This window comes from Chlamydotis macqueenii, chromosome 1 (genome assembly GCF_036417535.1).
Source record: "Chlamydotis macqueenii isolate bChlMac1 chromosome 1, bChlMac1.mat, whole genome shotgun sequence".
NCBI classification, from domain to species: Eukaryota; Metazoa; Chordata; class Aves; order Otidiformes; family Otididae; genus Chlamydotis; species Chlamydotis macqueenii.
Genome location: NC_141556.1, coordinates 190,329,948 through 190,346,156, shown reverse-complemented (window position 1 = coordinate 190,346,156; position 16,209 = coordinate 190,329,948). Strand labels below are relative to the sequence as shown.

At 40.8% G+C, this 16,209-nt stretch overlaps 1 protein-coding gene across 2 annotated transcripts in view; it reads left to right on the top strand.

Moving 5' to 3' along the window:
• NBEA (neurobeachin) overlaps nt 1–16,209 on the top strand; it is a 509,094-nt gene that overhangs the window by 221,123 nt on the left and 271,762 nt on the right. For both annotated transcript variants that reach the window (XM_086771979.1, XM_086771978.1), the window contains exon 33: nt 2,732–2,859. In XM_086771979.1, the coding sequence (XP_086628105.1) occupies nt 2,732–2,859 (128 nt within the window). The remainder of the gene's footprint in view (nt 1–2,731; nt 2,860–16,209) is intronic.

Below are 16,209 nucleotides of genomic sequence, written 5' to 3'. Positions count from 1 at the left end.
TTACACGGCAAGTTAATAAAATCGTGGTGTGATTAAACCACTTCTTTTGCTTGTTATCTTCTTCATATGTTTGGACAGTGCTTTTCTGAGGGCAAAATCTTTTTTAAAGTTCAGATACTGAAGTATCTGGATCACTAATAAATAAAATAAATAATCTTGAATTTGAAAGCTATTAAGAGTTTGTTTGCCTTGAATGTCTAAAAATGGAAAGGAAAAAACACAGTATTAATTCTTTACAAAAAAAAACCTAAAAAACCTCATAGTTCACTCATGAAAACTGGTTACATTAATCCCCACAGGAAGTTCCCTCATGATTGCAGGGTGCATTTTAAGGTATAACAGATGTTAGAAACAGCTGTAGAATCAGATTGGTCTCTCTCTTTTGCTGCTCTATGTGCATGTGTGTGGATAGGAAAGGCAGGGCTACCTGCTTCCCTGAAGCATTTTTTGGGATGTCTCTATGTGTACTTCTTTTCTTAATTCTGTTTGTTCTTTTTGAAACTGAAGAACCAGAACTGCAGTCAGTTTTCAACATGTAAATGTACCAGGGATTTATATGAAGGAAAAAGGATTTTTAAAAAATCTATTTAAATATTAATTTCTGTCCTTCAATATGCTTTTTAAAACAGTGGTAATCTTTGATCTGACATTTTCACAGAATACTATTTCCAATTGCCCATTAATAGATCTATAATATATAAGATCCATCAGCTATCCATTTGATAACAAGGTGTTTATTAATAGCTCATTCAAGATGTTGATTAATAGCACATCCACATCTCACATATTACTTGATAAAAATTGATCTTAATTTTAAAACTTTTGAACTTCAATTTTTTTAAGTGTACATAAACTTTTCAGAGTTAAATGAATTCTAAAGTCAGGCCTTTTAAAACAATTTACAGTGAAAGCATATTTTAAAACATTATTTAGAGAAGTCTGGGTTAATCTAGTAGGCTTTTTATCTCTAGCAGCAAAAGCTTGAAGTAGATTCATGTTTCAAATTAAAAAAATCTAAGCTAGTCACCTGTGTTTCAAGCAGAGTCAATAGAGGCTTTAGCATAGTGAAATTCACTTCAACTAATCGTCTAAAACAAGGTTGGTCATACAAATCCATCCTTTAGAGTATTAGAAAATCAATATCTGAGTCTGAAGTGAGAAAGCAGCACATGGAAAGAAAACAAGCTATAAGAATTCAGTAAAGTAATTTAAGCTAATGAAGGAAAACTTCCAATTTGTTTATAATGTCAACTTTCTTTTTAAATGTGATCTGAATTTAAAAGTCCACATTTATTTAGTGTTTACAGATAGTAGATACAACATAAAATTTAAATGTCAATGTTAATTCTCTTAGATTCTGACAAAAAAAAATGTAACTTCTTCCTGTAATTGCGCTTTTAAATGCCAATAATATTTTAGTGCCATAATTCAAGCACAAATAAAACCCCTTCAGCCACCAGCAGTCTGAAAAAGAACAGCAAAAATTCTTGGTAGACCGGAATAGTTATGTAATTTCATTTCTATTTTTAAGTAATAGTTCACTTCTTTGAGATAACACAGCAAGTTTTTAGTCTTAGCATAAGAGTTTCAGAGGGCACAGGTGTTATTCCCTCTGAAGTTTTAAAAGAGAAAAAGGATTCTTAAGGGGTACAATCCTTAGCACACTGCTGATGTTTTCATACTATTGCTAGGTTTGATCCTCAGATAAAGGAATATTCTTTCTGGTATTTAAGAAGCAAACAGAAGTCACAACACCTCTTCTCATAGTACAAGTAAAAATTATGGAACACTCCATGCTTCAAGAGTGTATAGTCTCAGTAGTCAGAGAAGTATAAATGCAAAGCCAAAGTGATTTACCTGGGATTGTGTTCCCTCAAAGTTAAAGACAATAATATTAATTTTCTTGATATCTGTGGCAGAATGCTTCCACATACACTTCCTTCTCTAGCATTGCCATGCCAGATATTGTTATTTGAAAGCTTGAACAAAAAGCAAGTTACTTGTGATTGCTTTGGGCAAATAAAAACTTATTTTTTCAAGCTTTCAAATGTGTATAAAATGAAATGCATATAAGCTGACATAGGTGAAATAGACTGACACGTGAATATCTGACGTTCTTATCATGTTTGAAAATCAGAATAAAAATTTTATTTGTTCAGGAGTACTCTGTAAATGCTGTAGAATTTATGAGGCTGACATACTGCTGGCTCTGACATGATATTTGCATTTACTTAAAGCCATTTAAACTTATAGCGGTCTTCCAGTACCTAAAGGGTGCTTATAGGAAAGATGAGGAGAAACTCTTTAGCACGGTTTGTTGTGATAGGACAAGGGGTAATGGTTTTAAAACAGAGGGAGGCAGATTCAGACTTGATATAAGGAAAAAAAAAATTACCGTGAGGATGGTGGAACACTGGCACAGGTTGCCCACAGAGGTGGTTGATGCCACATCCCTGGAAACATTCAAGGCCGGGTTGGATGGGGCTCTGAGCAACCTGATGTAGTTGAAGATGTCCCTTCTCCTTGCAGGAGTTTGGACTAGATGACCTTTAAAGGTCCCTTCCAACCCAAACTATTCTATGATTCTATGAGAAACACTGTAAAGTTTAATCAGATTATGATAATCCTCTTTTCTAAAGAAGCTTACAACTTTTAAAAGCAGGTATGATTTGACATCATTTAATTTCTGTTGCTAAGTGCTCTTCCAATCATGGTCTCTGTTTTTTCACAGTATCACTGCAAAGCTTGAAAGAGCCTTAGAAAAGGTGGCCCCTCTCCTGCGAGAAATTTTTGTTGATTTTGCCCCTTTCCTATCCCGAACATTGTTGGGCAGTCATGGACAAGAGCTGTTGATTGAAGGTACTGTGTCTGTTATGAGATTATATTATTTTAGCTATTCATTTTCACTAGACATTATAACTATTTTTAATAAATAAATGAATCAGTTGTTAATGTGTTGTTATTGCACTTCCTTGCATTTATTTTCATTTTAAAAAATTAAAAATGATAGCTTTTGTACCCCTTTTGATCTCTGAGATGCTGTGTAAAGATAAGTCCTGTCATCTTGGAATGCAAAAAACCTCTCTGTAGTTTGCTTTTTCATCCTCAGAATAATTATATAAGTGTTTCAGCCTGACTTGAGGAAATTGTGAAGAATACAATTTAAAAAATGTAATCAATTCCTATTAAAAAAGTAAATTGAAGACTATGCTCCAGAATTATTGATACGTGTATCGGTATTTGGTAGGGGCACACCTTGTAACTGAAATCTTCTAAATAGCCTTTTCCTTTTTTTTTTTCTAATTATTGTTTAATAATACCAAGGAATGGTATAGTAGCTTAGTAATTCTCAGAAGCTTCAGGTATTTTATACTGTTTGTTTTACAGCTATGGATAAGTTGCAGTTCTCACTTAACGACACCTGAAGTTAATGGTCTGAGATGCTTATTGAGAACATTGAGATGACTTTGATATTTTATGGATTCCTTTCCTAAGTCTCTTATTTCAGTGAAGTTGACTGCAAAATTTGTAGCAGTGTTATCCTTTTCCATTTGGCAATTCATTAATTGCACTATAGCTTTTATACAATACAAATAAAATTGTCTTGGTTTCATCTGAGCTCTTTTATAGATTAAAAAAGTTCTTCACTGATGTTATTATGACTTCGTCTTTTGGTCAGATTCATGGTGTGAGCAAGGCTACAACAGTTTCCAGCATGTGACAAAGACTGAAAAGCTTGAGACCACAGGAACCTCACAACTATATGGCAAGATGAGTTTATCTCATTGCCTGTCCAGAAAGAGATGAGTTTGTTGGCTGTTAGCATTCTCCAATATCCACTTGGACTGCTGTTCAAATTTTGTCCGATCTATGACTCAGCCAACTAATTCAAGCTCAGGAATCATTGTTTATGAACCAAACATCAAGTTCTAAAATAAGTACTGTCCTTCCCATCACTTTTCCTAAGTGTTATGTTTAACCTTTTTTTTCAATCACTCTCTCATTCCTGATTTCTAAAAACCAGTCCTTTCTTCCTAAGATATTGAGATAGTAATCGGTAAAGAAAAAATGCAAGCATACCTTAGATTTTTACACTTCAGGACTTTAATTTCTGTTTGCTCTGTCTAAAACAGTTGAGTTTTTTTTTCCTTAGGAGAGAACTCAGCTGCTTTTGTAGTCATTGTGTACTTCTCATCATTTCTTTCTTCATTGCCTGGATGAGACCCTTGATCTCAACTAAACTGAATTCTTGCCTAGCTAAGTTGCCTTTAAAAGACAATTCAAAATTCTCTCCTAGTCTGATACCTGATTTACTTTAAAAAATATCCTGTCACTGTTTACTGAAAACCAGTGGTGGTCCTTGAAGTGCTTGAAAGTGCTTTCCATGTAATGACTCTGCAAAACAGAGGTTTTTAGTGGCATTATTCAAGATACGTGAGTACGGCGAATTCTTGTGGGGCTTTGATAATTTAATTATTTTTTTTAATAGCAATCAGTAATTAGCTTGACAATTTTATATGAAATAGTTTAGTTTGTTGCTTTATGTGTAAAGGTTTTAGTTATAACAGTCAAAAAGGAGCAAATAAACTTTATTTAATCAAGTCTGAAGGTGCTGTCTGTTTTTCAAATTGATCACCATAAAAGTGTCTGTTGCATTCTAGAAAGCACGTCCTTTTCTTCTGATAATTCAGTCTTGAAGCATAAAAATACCTTCCCTCCTCTTGCTGTCTTTCAAAACCTCCATATGGTATAAAGCCTTTCCCCTATTAGATTTTCTAAAATCTGAATACCTTCAGCCATCCTTGATGGCGTGTGCTTTTTTTTCTGAAGCTCTCTCTAGTGTTCTTCTGCATGCCAGTGTGGAAGAATTACTAAATCATTTCAGACTTGGTAAGAATATCCACAGTTTTATAGCTGAGGTTTTGCCTACTGAAGAGAAAGTACAAAAAAAAAGGGAACAGAAAAAAATATTTTTAATACTTCTAAAACAGGTTAATTATGCAAACTTTCTGGAATATCTGATACTTTGAGATATGTGTTATGAGTGTATATTTGGAAATGTGTCTACAATTTAGTTATGATTTCACCTTTTTGTAGTAGCTGAGCTGTCTCAAACTTTTGGTGAAAAATCTTGCAGTCATACCATGCCACCTCATTTTCTTTTAGCTTGTATCATCATTCTGTCACATGGAAGACTGGCTAATTTATTCGTTGAGTGGAGTTGAAATTAACAGGCTGCAATGATCTTGTCAGTCCAGATCAAAACTTGGACCACTCATACTCAAAATTGTTTATTTTTCTTGTTTGTTCATTTAAATTCCCAAATGTGACTGGTAGGAGAGGAACTCTATCAAGTAGTAATCTGACACTGCAGTTTATTGGTAAAACTCTTAATCTGTTTACTTACTGAAATATGACGCGGTTTTGCTCCTTTTTCCAAAACCGTTCTTTCTTCAAAGGTATCTAGCACTCAACTGATTTTCAAATGTTTCATCAGCTTCCTAGAATATTTTGTAAGTGGAAATTGTACTCAATGATAGGTTAAAAAGAACTGGTTTGCAATTGAATGCAAATAACTTCAAAGAGAGTGTACCAAAACCAGCCCAACACTACTGTGGTTCATCAGCTGAGGTTCTTTCAATGCCTCAGAGAACAGAAGTTGCAAAGGTTAAAATTGTCCATATAGAATCTAACTGGAAACAAACATGCAATATGTGTAGGTCACACATTTGAGCTTAGCAATGCTCATTGTGAAGTTCCATTTAACACTTGCACAGATATGTTTTCACTAACTCTAGTTTCCATATGGTCTGCAAATTCCCTCCTTGTAAAGTGCATTACAACATTCTAGCTTTTAGGTGAAAATGTTACAGGCAAGTGTAATCTGATCTGTATCTGAAAGAAAAGTTATATCCTCTTTTTGTCAAGCACAGCTGGGTAAAAATATTTTCACTACAGCTATTCTTGGAGTGTCCTGAGCTGTAACAATAGGTCCAAGATTGAAACATAGTCACATACAATGCTTTCCTTTCTCTTCAGTGAAATACCAAACAAACATTACCCATGCTTTTCATTTTCCTATATCGTTACCAGAGTAGAAGATCAGCCAGAGGTCTGACAAATTCTTTGGTGTGCATTTGATATGTTTCTAATACCTGCACAATTCAAATCACATAAAACAGAAAACATTTTTATGCTGATAGGAGCAGAATCTGTTTCTCTTCATTAACTCACCACATGGCCCTATGAAAATATTCAGTGGTAATCAGGGAATCATAGAATGGTTTGAGTTGGAAGGGACTTTGAAGATAATCTAGTTCCAGCCTACTGCCCTGGGCAGGGACACCTTCCACTAGACCAGGTCGCTCAAAGCCCCATCCAACCTGGCCTTGAACACTTCCAGAAATGGGGCATCCACAACTTCTCTGAACAACCTGTTCCAGTGCCTCACCACCCTCATAGTGAAGAATTCATTCTTTGTATCTAATCTAAATCTACCTTCTTTCAGTGTAAAGCCATTACTCCTCATCCTATCACTACACGCCCTTGTCAAAAGTCCCTCTCCAGCTGTCGTAGTTCAGCCCCGATGGGGACCTGAATATGCAGTCTCTCTCTCACTCCCCCCACTCTCCGAGAGAATAGGGGGAGATTATATAAGAAAAAAGGCTCAAGGTTTGAGATAAGAACAGGGAGAAAATCCTTAAAGTTACTGCTACGGGCAAAACAGACTCGACTTGGGGAAAACTATTCATTTATTACTAAAAACAGCAGGATAATGAGACAGAGAACAAGATAACCTTCCACTATCCCTCCCTCTTCCTGAGGTTAACATTATCTCTACTACCTTCCCCCGCTGAGCAGCACGGCGGGGGAAGAGGGGATGGGGGTTGCTGTCAGTTCATCACGTGTTGTTTTACGCTGCTGCTTCATGGTCGGGGGAAGAACTCCTCACATTCCTCCCCTGCTCCAGCGTGGGGTCCCACCCATATGCCACAGTCCTTCGTGAAACTGCTCCAGCGTGGGTCATCTCTTCCACGGGGTGCAGTCTCTCCAAAACGGCTGCCCCAGCGGGCCCTCCACGGGCCACAGCCTCCTTCAGGCATCCACCTCCCCCGGTGTGGGGTCCTTCATGGGGTCTAAGTGTATCTCTGCTCCTCTGTGGACCTCCATGGGCTGCAGGGGGACAACCTGCTCCACCATGGTCGTCACCACAGGCTGCAGGGGAATCTTGGCCAGGAGCCGCATTACTCCTCCCCCTCCTTCTGAACTGACCTTGGCGTCTGCAGCTGCTCCTCTCACAAGAAAAGTTATTCACGATGCCTCTCAGAATCTCTTCACATCATCCCTCTCATCTCCTCTCCACTTCTTGCAGCTGGGCCAGGCCAAGTCGGGCCCAGTCAGCTGCCTGGTGAGAGGCCAGAGGGTGAGGCCTGCAAGGCCCACAAGGCTCACGCCTCCCCCTCTGCACCTCTGCCCCCGCTCACCTTCTTCACATCTTCTCTTCTCTCTTTTTTTTTCTGTTTTCCCCTTCTTAAATACGTTATTGCCAAGGCGTTATCATGGAACATTCTGCTACCAATAGGCTCAGCCTTGGCCAGCAGCGGGTCCGCCCTAGGCCTGGCTGAGTCCACTGAACAAAGAGGAGCTACCACCTTAGGCCCCTGCTCACTAAACAAAACCACAACACCAGCTTTCTTGTAGGCCCCCATTAGGTACTGGAAGATCACTATAAGGTCTCCCCGGAGCCTTCTTTTCTCCAGGCTGAATAATCTCAACTCTCTCAGCCTGTCCTCACAGGAAAGGTGCTCCGGCCCTCTGATCATCTTCGTGGCCCTCCTCTGGACCTTCACCAACTGGTCCATGTCCTTCTTATGTTGCGGGCTCCAGAGCTGGACGCAGTACTCCAGGTGGGGTCTCACCAGAGCAGAGTAGAGGGGGAGAATCACCTCTTTCGACCTGCTGGTCACACTTCTTTTGATGCAGCCCAGGATGCAGTTGGCTTTCTGTGCCGCAAGTGCACATTTCTGATTCATGTTGAGCTTCTCATCCACCAGCACTCCCAAGTCCTTCTCCTCAGGGCTGCTCTCGATCCATTCTCCGCCCAGCCTGTATTTGTGCCTGGGATTGCCACGACCCAGGTGCAGGACCTTGCACTTGGCCTGGTTGAACTTCATGAGGTTTGCATGGGTCCACCTCTCCAGCCTGTCAAGGTCCCTCTGGATGGCATCCCTCCCTTCCAGTCTGGTATCAACACCTTACAGCTTGGTATTGTGGGTGGACTTGCTGAGGGTGCACTCTATCACACTGTCCATGTTGCTAACACTGGTCTCCTCTTGGACATTGGGCCACTGACCACAACTCTCTGAGTGCAGCCGTCCAGCCAATTCCTTATCCAGTGAGTGGTCCATCCATCAAATCCTTGCCTGTTCAGTTTAGAGACAAGACTTGTGCAGTACATTGCCAAATGCTTTGCTCTTCCCTTATCTTCCAACAGTGTAACTCCATCGTAGAAGGCCACCAAATTGGTCAGGCATGATTTGCCCTTAGTGAAGCCGTGTTGGCTGTTACCAATCATCTCCTTATTTTCTATGTGCCTTAGCATAGTTTCCAGGAGGATCTGGCGCAGAGGCGAAAATGCCCTGTAGTCCCCCAGATCTTCCTTGTTTCCCTTTTTAAAAATGGGTGTTATGTTTCCCCTTTTCCAGTCAGTGGGAACTTCACCAGACTTTCTCAAATATGATGTATCGTGGCTTAGCAACATCATCTGCCAGTTCCCTCAGGACCTGTGGATGCGTCTCTTCAGGTCCCATGGACTTGTGCACCTTCAGGTTTCTTAGATGGTCCCAAACCTGCTCTTCTGCTACCATGGGCAGTTTTTCATTCTCCCAGTCCTTACCTTTGCCTTCTGCAACTTGGGCAGTGTGGCTAGAGGACTTGCTGATGAAGACCGAGGCAAAAATGTCATTCGAGTACCACAGTCTTCACTATGCCCCAGGTAACCAAGTCTCCCGTTTCCTTCCGGAGAGGGCTCGTATTTTCCCTAGTCTCCCATTTATCACCGATATACCTATAGAAGCTTTTCTTCTTGCCCTTGACATCCCTTGCCAGATTTAATTCTATCATGGCTTTAGCATTCCTGATTCGATTGCTGGCTACTCAGACAATTTCTCTGTGTTCCTCTCAGGCTGCCTGTCCTTGCTTCCACTCTCTGTAGGCTTCCTTTTTGTTTCTTAGTTGGTCTAGCAGCCATGCAGGCCTCCTGGTGTTTTTGCGTTACTTCTTCTTCGTTGGGGTGCATCACTCCTGAGCTTGGAGTAGGTGATCCTTGAATATTAACCAACTTTCCTGAGCCGCTCTTCCCTCCAGGGCTTTATCCCATGTTACTTAGTCCATCAGATCCCTGAACAGGCCAAAGTCTGCTCTCCTAAAGTCCATGGTAGTGAGCTTGTTGTATGCTCTCCTTGCTGCCCTAAGGATCTTGAACTCCACCATTTCATGGTCACTGCAGCCAAGGCTGCTTTTGAGCTCCACATTCCCCACCAGTACTTCCTTGTTGGTGACAACAAGGTCCAGCATAGCACCTCTCCTTGTTGGCTCCTTTATCACTTGCAGGAGGAAGTTATCATCAATGCATTCCGGGAACCTCCTGGGTTGCTTGTGCCCTGCTATTTTGTCCCTCCAACAGATATCAGGATGGCAGAAGTCCTCCATGATTACCAGGGCTTGTGCATGTTATGCTGCTCCTATCTGTCTATGGAGGGCCTCATCCCCTCTGTCTTTCTAATCCACATGGAGTAGTTTTCTATGGTGTTTGACACAATACTTCTTGAAACAATTGAAAAATTGCCCGAAAACATTCCTTTGGAAAACACAGATAGAACTTGGGTTCTAAATTACATTACTTTAAAAGCTCCCAAAGACCACAAGTGTGGCATCACTTTGGCGTCTACCAATGCTGATACAATTTGTTTCTGATTTCCTTAAACAATACCTAGTTTTGTATTAGGAAGAACAGGGTAACCATTTTTCTGAGATACTGTAGAAGTCTGGAAGTCTCTTAGAATTTATGTTAAAAAAGTAGGTTTTGGTGCTTAACATGGCCTTGGTAACTTTTCAGAACCTTTGTATTATTTTTGTGCTCAGGAGCACAGATGCTGTAAAGCAGAGAGATTGCAGAACTTTATTTATTTTCCTGTTCATATTATTCCCTCGTTCTTTTATCTAACTCTGCCACATCCAAAATATTTTTGTTTGTGTGTCCAGGCATGTTTTCCTTCAACTAATAAGACTTTTGGTAATTGCTTACCAGTCTGTAGCACAGCATGTAGCCAACATTCTGAACAAAATAAATAAATGAATAAATATTAGCAAGTAAGAGAGAAAGGGAATCAAAAAGTAGTATTATGATTTTAAAATTTGCTTTAACTGGAATTAACAGCACATAAGTAAAACCTGAAGTTATTAATAGTGCTGAAATTTCTTTGAGCTGCTTTTTGGTCCTACTTTGGTATTTTTTATTAACAGTCTTGATTACAGTACAGAATTGTTCCTGGCAAACCTAACTGCTTAGAGATATACAAAATGAGAAGCAAAGGCATTCCACTGGAGAGATATGTTGAATCATTTTGTGGAATAGCTGAAACTTGAGAAAAAGACAAATTTCAATATGGCCAAATGCTGAGTAAAATCTCTAGGAGCAAAAAATAGAGACTATACCTAGAGGGTAGGAGATATAGGGTAGGAGATGAGAGATGAAGCCACTCAAAGAATGTAGAGATTCTTATAATAGCATACTCTGGGCTCTCTTAGCTCAGTGCTGAGGCAACAAAGACTTGTCCAATACTTGGATGCCTAGGAAGAATAGAGGAGGAGGTGATTTCATTTCTGTGCACAACTTCAGTAAAACTCCTACCATCTGGTTCTATAGTCAGCACTTCAAGAATGATATGCATACACTGCAGAGGCAACAAAAGAGCAGGGCGTAAGAATGATTGATGGATGGGAGATAAACTCCATGAAGTATAGTGTAAGGAGCTTGAGTTGTTCGGTGTACCAAAGAGAAGAGATGATAAAAAGAAGTAAGATGCTACAGGATGTCTTAGCCTTCCTACCAGCAAAATGCCTAATGAGGGCAAATAACATTGGAAAACTTTAGTAGGGCTTACGATGAGGTATTGATTGCTTTCCTTCTGGAGGGGGCCTACATTCTCCTTGGACTTTCTTTTGTCCCCTACATACCTATAGAAGCTTTTCGTGTTGCTTTTTATATCCCTGGCCAGATTCAATTCCGTCAGGGCTTTAGCCTTCCTCACCCGATCCCTGGCCACTCACACAGGTAGCATGGGAGGACTACAGAGAGGCTGTGCGAGTGGCCAGGAATCAGGTTAGGAAAGCTAAAGCCCTGACAGAATTGAATCTGGCCAAGGATATGAAAAGTTTCTATAGGTACGTAGGGGACAAAAGAAAGTCCAAGGAGAATGTAGGCCCCCTCCAGAAGGAAACCGGTGTTCTGGTTACCCAGGACATAGAGAAGGCAGAGGTACTCAATGACTTTTTTGCCTCGATCTTCACCGATAAGGGCTCTTGTCTCACCACCCAAGCTGTGGAAGGCAGAAGCAGGGACCGCCCGCTGTATTTGAAGAGCAGGTTCGGGAACATCTGAGGAACCTGAAGGTGCACAAGTCCATGGGATCTGATGAGATCCATCTGTGGGTCCTGAGGGAACTGGCGGATGAAGTTGCCAAGCCACTGGCCATCATATTTGAGAAATCGTGGCAGTCTGGTGAGGTCCCCCATGACTGGAAGAGAGGGAACATAACCCCCATTTTTAAAAAGGGGAACAAGGAGGACCTGGGCAACTACAGGCCGGTCAGCCTCACCTCTGTGCCTGGCAAGGTCATGGAGCAGATTCTCCTGGAAACCATGCTAAGGCACATGGAGAGCAAGGAGGTGGTTGGTGACAGCCAACATGGCTTCACCAAGGGCAGATCGTGCCTGACCAACTTGGTGGCCTTCTGTGATGGGGTAACAGCATCAGTGAACAAGGGACAAGCAATGGATATCATCTACCTGGTCTTGTGTAAAGCTTTTGACATGGTCCCACACAACATCCTTCTCTCTAAACTAGAGAGACATGGGTTTGATGGACGGACCACTCGGTGGATAAGGAGTTGGCTGGATGGCCGCACTCAGAGAGTGGTGGTCAACAGCTTGATGTCCAAGAGGAGATCGGTCACGAGTGGTGTCCCTCAGGGGTCCGTGTTGGGCCCAGCCCTGTTCAACATCTTTGTCGGCGACATGGACAGTGGGATAGAGTGCACCCTCAGCAAGTTCGCCAGTGACACCAAGCTGTGTGGTGCCATCGACATGCTGGAAGGGAGGGATGCCATCCAGAGGGACCATGACAGGCTGAAGAGGTGGGCCCGTGCCAACCTCATGAAGTTCAATCAGGCCAAGTGCAAGGTCCTGCATCTGGGTCATGGCAATCCCAGGCACAAATACAGGCTGGGCGGAGAATGGATCAAGAGCAGCCCTGAGGAGAAGGACTTGGGAGTGATGGTGGACGAGAAGCTCAACATGAGCCGGCAATGTGCTCTTGCAGCCCAGAAGGCCAACTGCATCCTGGGCTGCATCAAGAGGAGCATGGCCAGCAGGTCGAGGGAGGTGATTCTCCCCCTCTACTCTGCCCTGGTGAAACCCCACCTGGAGTACTGTGTCCAGCTCTGGAGCCCCCAGCACAAGAAGGACATGGACCAGTTGGAGAGGGTCCAGAGGAGGGCCACGAAGATGATAAGAGGGCTGGAGCACCTTTCCTATGAGGACAGGCTGAGAGAGTTGGGGCTGTTCAGCCTGGAGAAGAGGAAGCTCAGGGGAGCCTCCTGATAGCGGTCTTCCAGTACCTCAAGGGGGCCTACAAGAAAGATGGGGAGAGGCTGTTCAGTAGGGCCTGTTGTGATAGGATGAGGCCTAATGGTTTTAAAATAGAGGGAGGTAGATTTAGATTGGATATTAGGAAAAAAATTCTTACAATGCGACTTGTAGAATACTGGAACAGGTTGCCCAGCGGGTGGTGGAAGCCCTATCCCTGGAAACATTCAAGGCCAGGCTGGATGAGGCTCTGAGCAACCTGATCTAGTTGGGGATGTCCCTGCTCCTTGCAGGGGGGTTGGACTAGATGACCTTTGAAGGTCCCTTCCAACTCTAACCATTCTATGATTCTATTATTGAGATCAATGATACTTGTAGTCTTTATGACTGTTTTAAACATTAATCTTAAATCCAGCTTCTCAGGAGGAAAATGTCATGTATTTGCTGAATAGTTTTGGAGCTTCTTAGTGGCTTTGGAGCCTATGAATCCTCATTTCCTCTGTGCCATATCCTGCAAGGAATGATAGTCTGCATTAACCTTAATTTGCTCTAACATTGCTATCACTGCATTTATTCACATGGTCACGGACAGATGTACTTCGGTGTCAGGTAGCCACCTGCAGGAATCAGTAAAAAAAGTGCTTTTTCCTTGTTCTGCAGATGACTGCATCTCAACTGCAGATGTGGTTGAGAATATGTCATCTTCCCTTGAGGCATCAAAGATGGTCAGTGTTCCAGTCACTGTATGAAATAATCCTTCTGATTTTTTATGTGTGTTTGTGTGTGTATATATAAAAACTATTTTTTATTTTTTATTTAAGAAGTTCTTTAGTCGTTACCTTGAATTTCATTTCAGTATGAGACATTTAACATAATGAAGTTTGTCTAGTCAGACAAGCCTCATAGAAGGCTGGTACCAGCTGTAGTTTGGTCCCAGATTTCAGAGACCCTTTACAAGTGTATGACTGTATGGCCATACATATACTTTAATGTGATTTCCTGAGGATATGAAACTTATGTGATCACACTGGGTGAGGAGGATCAGCCTTTTATTCCCTTGATAACTTTTCAATGTGTTGGCCAGTTTCAGCCAGTTTAACAGAGGATACTTAAAAGAAGCTATTTTTATACAATATTGATGAATATAGGCATCTGTTAGAAGAAAAGATACCCTATAATGTCTTGGCTGGGGCAGTAGTTACATCTGTATTCCTTAATCAGCTTCAGTATTTAATCTGCACTATCACTTGGGGCATGCCATCATTGTGTAGTGAATAAATAGAAAACTGAAAAGTAACTAAAAAACATCTCAGATGGTTCATTTTCAGCTGTGTAATATACTGTGTTGGGACAAAACTATGGATATTCCAGTGTAAGGAACCGGAAAGCAATTGATAAAGCAGGACTGAGGGAGAGAGCAGTAGGAACTCAATGCTATTAGACATCAGAGAATCCCTGTTAGACATCAAGGTGAATGTTAAAAACGTTTCTGCAGGGGGATAGGCTACTGTCATTTGCAGGGTGTGTCTCACTGGACATGATCACTCTAGTCAGTCAGGGTCAGGAATCTTATGGATTCTTTGTACTGAGGTAGGAACTCTGAATTGGTTTTCAAGGCTAAGGACTTCATAATCTATCTCTTCTCTGCCATGGCCATCTCCCACTGCTTTCTTTCCATGTGCCTTAGTTGTCTCAGTGTACCAATCCTCTGGAAGACAGATTTCCTTACTCTCTGGTAGTAGGATTCCTGTTCATAGATTTCGTTTTATCTTTCACTGTAAACACTCGCAGAAAGATCCCAGTGAAATTGCAGCACTGTCTGAAAACAAGCTGTGTTTAGATAATGAGGTCGGAACAATAATGAGTTACAGATAATGCTTTTCTTCGAGAAGTTTTAAAACGTTCATCATCACTAACAATACATTGAATAACTTTTTGTATTTTTACAATCTTTGAGTGTTGATTTGCACTGGATGCTTTTTATATATTTTCCTTTTTTACTTTATGATTTTCTGCAAGTAATTTGCAAGATTTGGTTTTTACCATGAAGAAAACAATATGTAATTTTGAAACAGGGCACAAAAACACTTGAAATCCTCCAATGGACGTAATTTCAAGTGCTGCTGATGATTGAAATCCTGCCTGCACATGTTATAATCCCTTCATAAACAGGAAAAAAAAAAAGTTCATTAATTTCAATTTGCTATTTTTAGGCTTGTAAGAAACTTAATGTAAGAAATTCTCTATCTGTGATTAGTTCTTTGTGTCTTACTGAAAGGCTCCACAGTATATTCTTGTTTCTCCAAACACTTTGGGACTGAAAGTGTTTCTTACTAAAAACGCATCAATGAGTCAGATACACATGGAGACAGAAACCACCACCAGTTCTCCAGAAGTCTGGATGGTAAGAACAAAGAAATGATGAAAGGTTAAATGGATATTCAAATCTCCCTTTTTATTTACACATACTCCAGCAGAGTCAAGGTTCAAATCTTTGCAACTTCCACACTGTTTCTCAGAATATGCTACTCAGGACAAGACAGATCCCAATACTGTCATTCAGAGAAGAGGAGGTGCTACAGCAGAAGTCTGTTATTTATCCACAGTGAAATATTCAAACTATGATGACCCCCACACCAGTTAGAGAATGTTTTTCTCTTATGTAATATTCTTTTTTTTTATGCCTTTAAAGGGATATCATTACGAACAGCAGAAAGTGAAGAAGATATACATTCTGTTTTAAAGATTTAACTCGTGAATCACTGAAGTTCCTGTGTGCAGAAGTATGTTCTGAACAGATGTTTAACATGGCAGGAAACATAGAGATCAGAGATCCAGATAGCAACAAGGAAATGCATAGCATCTGGCACCTTTTTGAAAGTAAACTTGCCAATAATTAATTGCACATATGAGCCACTCTATCCCTGTCTAATGAATTGGACACTTGCTAAGATGTATTAGACCATATAACAGAGGTTAACTGCTCATGCCGTCTCCTTTGTCTTTCGCTTGTGTGGTCCCAGTGTAACTTACGGGTAGAAATTGTTGTTGGCACTCAGATTGTATGTCCTTGATTATATTATTGTTGTTACATTAATTGAGAATCAAGACACCTTTACAATCCAAAATGTATGGGGTTCCCATTAGGCAGAAATTGGGGTGGTTCTGTTGCTTTGCCAATGGAGAAAAAATGACTGAAAATTAGAAACTGATTGTAAAGTTTAAAATCAACTACATGTATTCAACAGAAGGGGTTAAGAGAGTGTAGCAATAAAAAAAAATAAATATATGCCCTCAAGAAAACAAAAGCTGGTAACAGTGTAAAGTAGTCAGGTTTGCTGA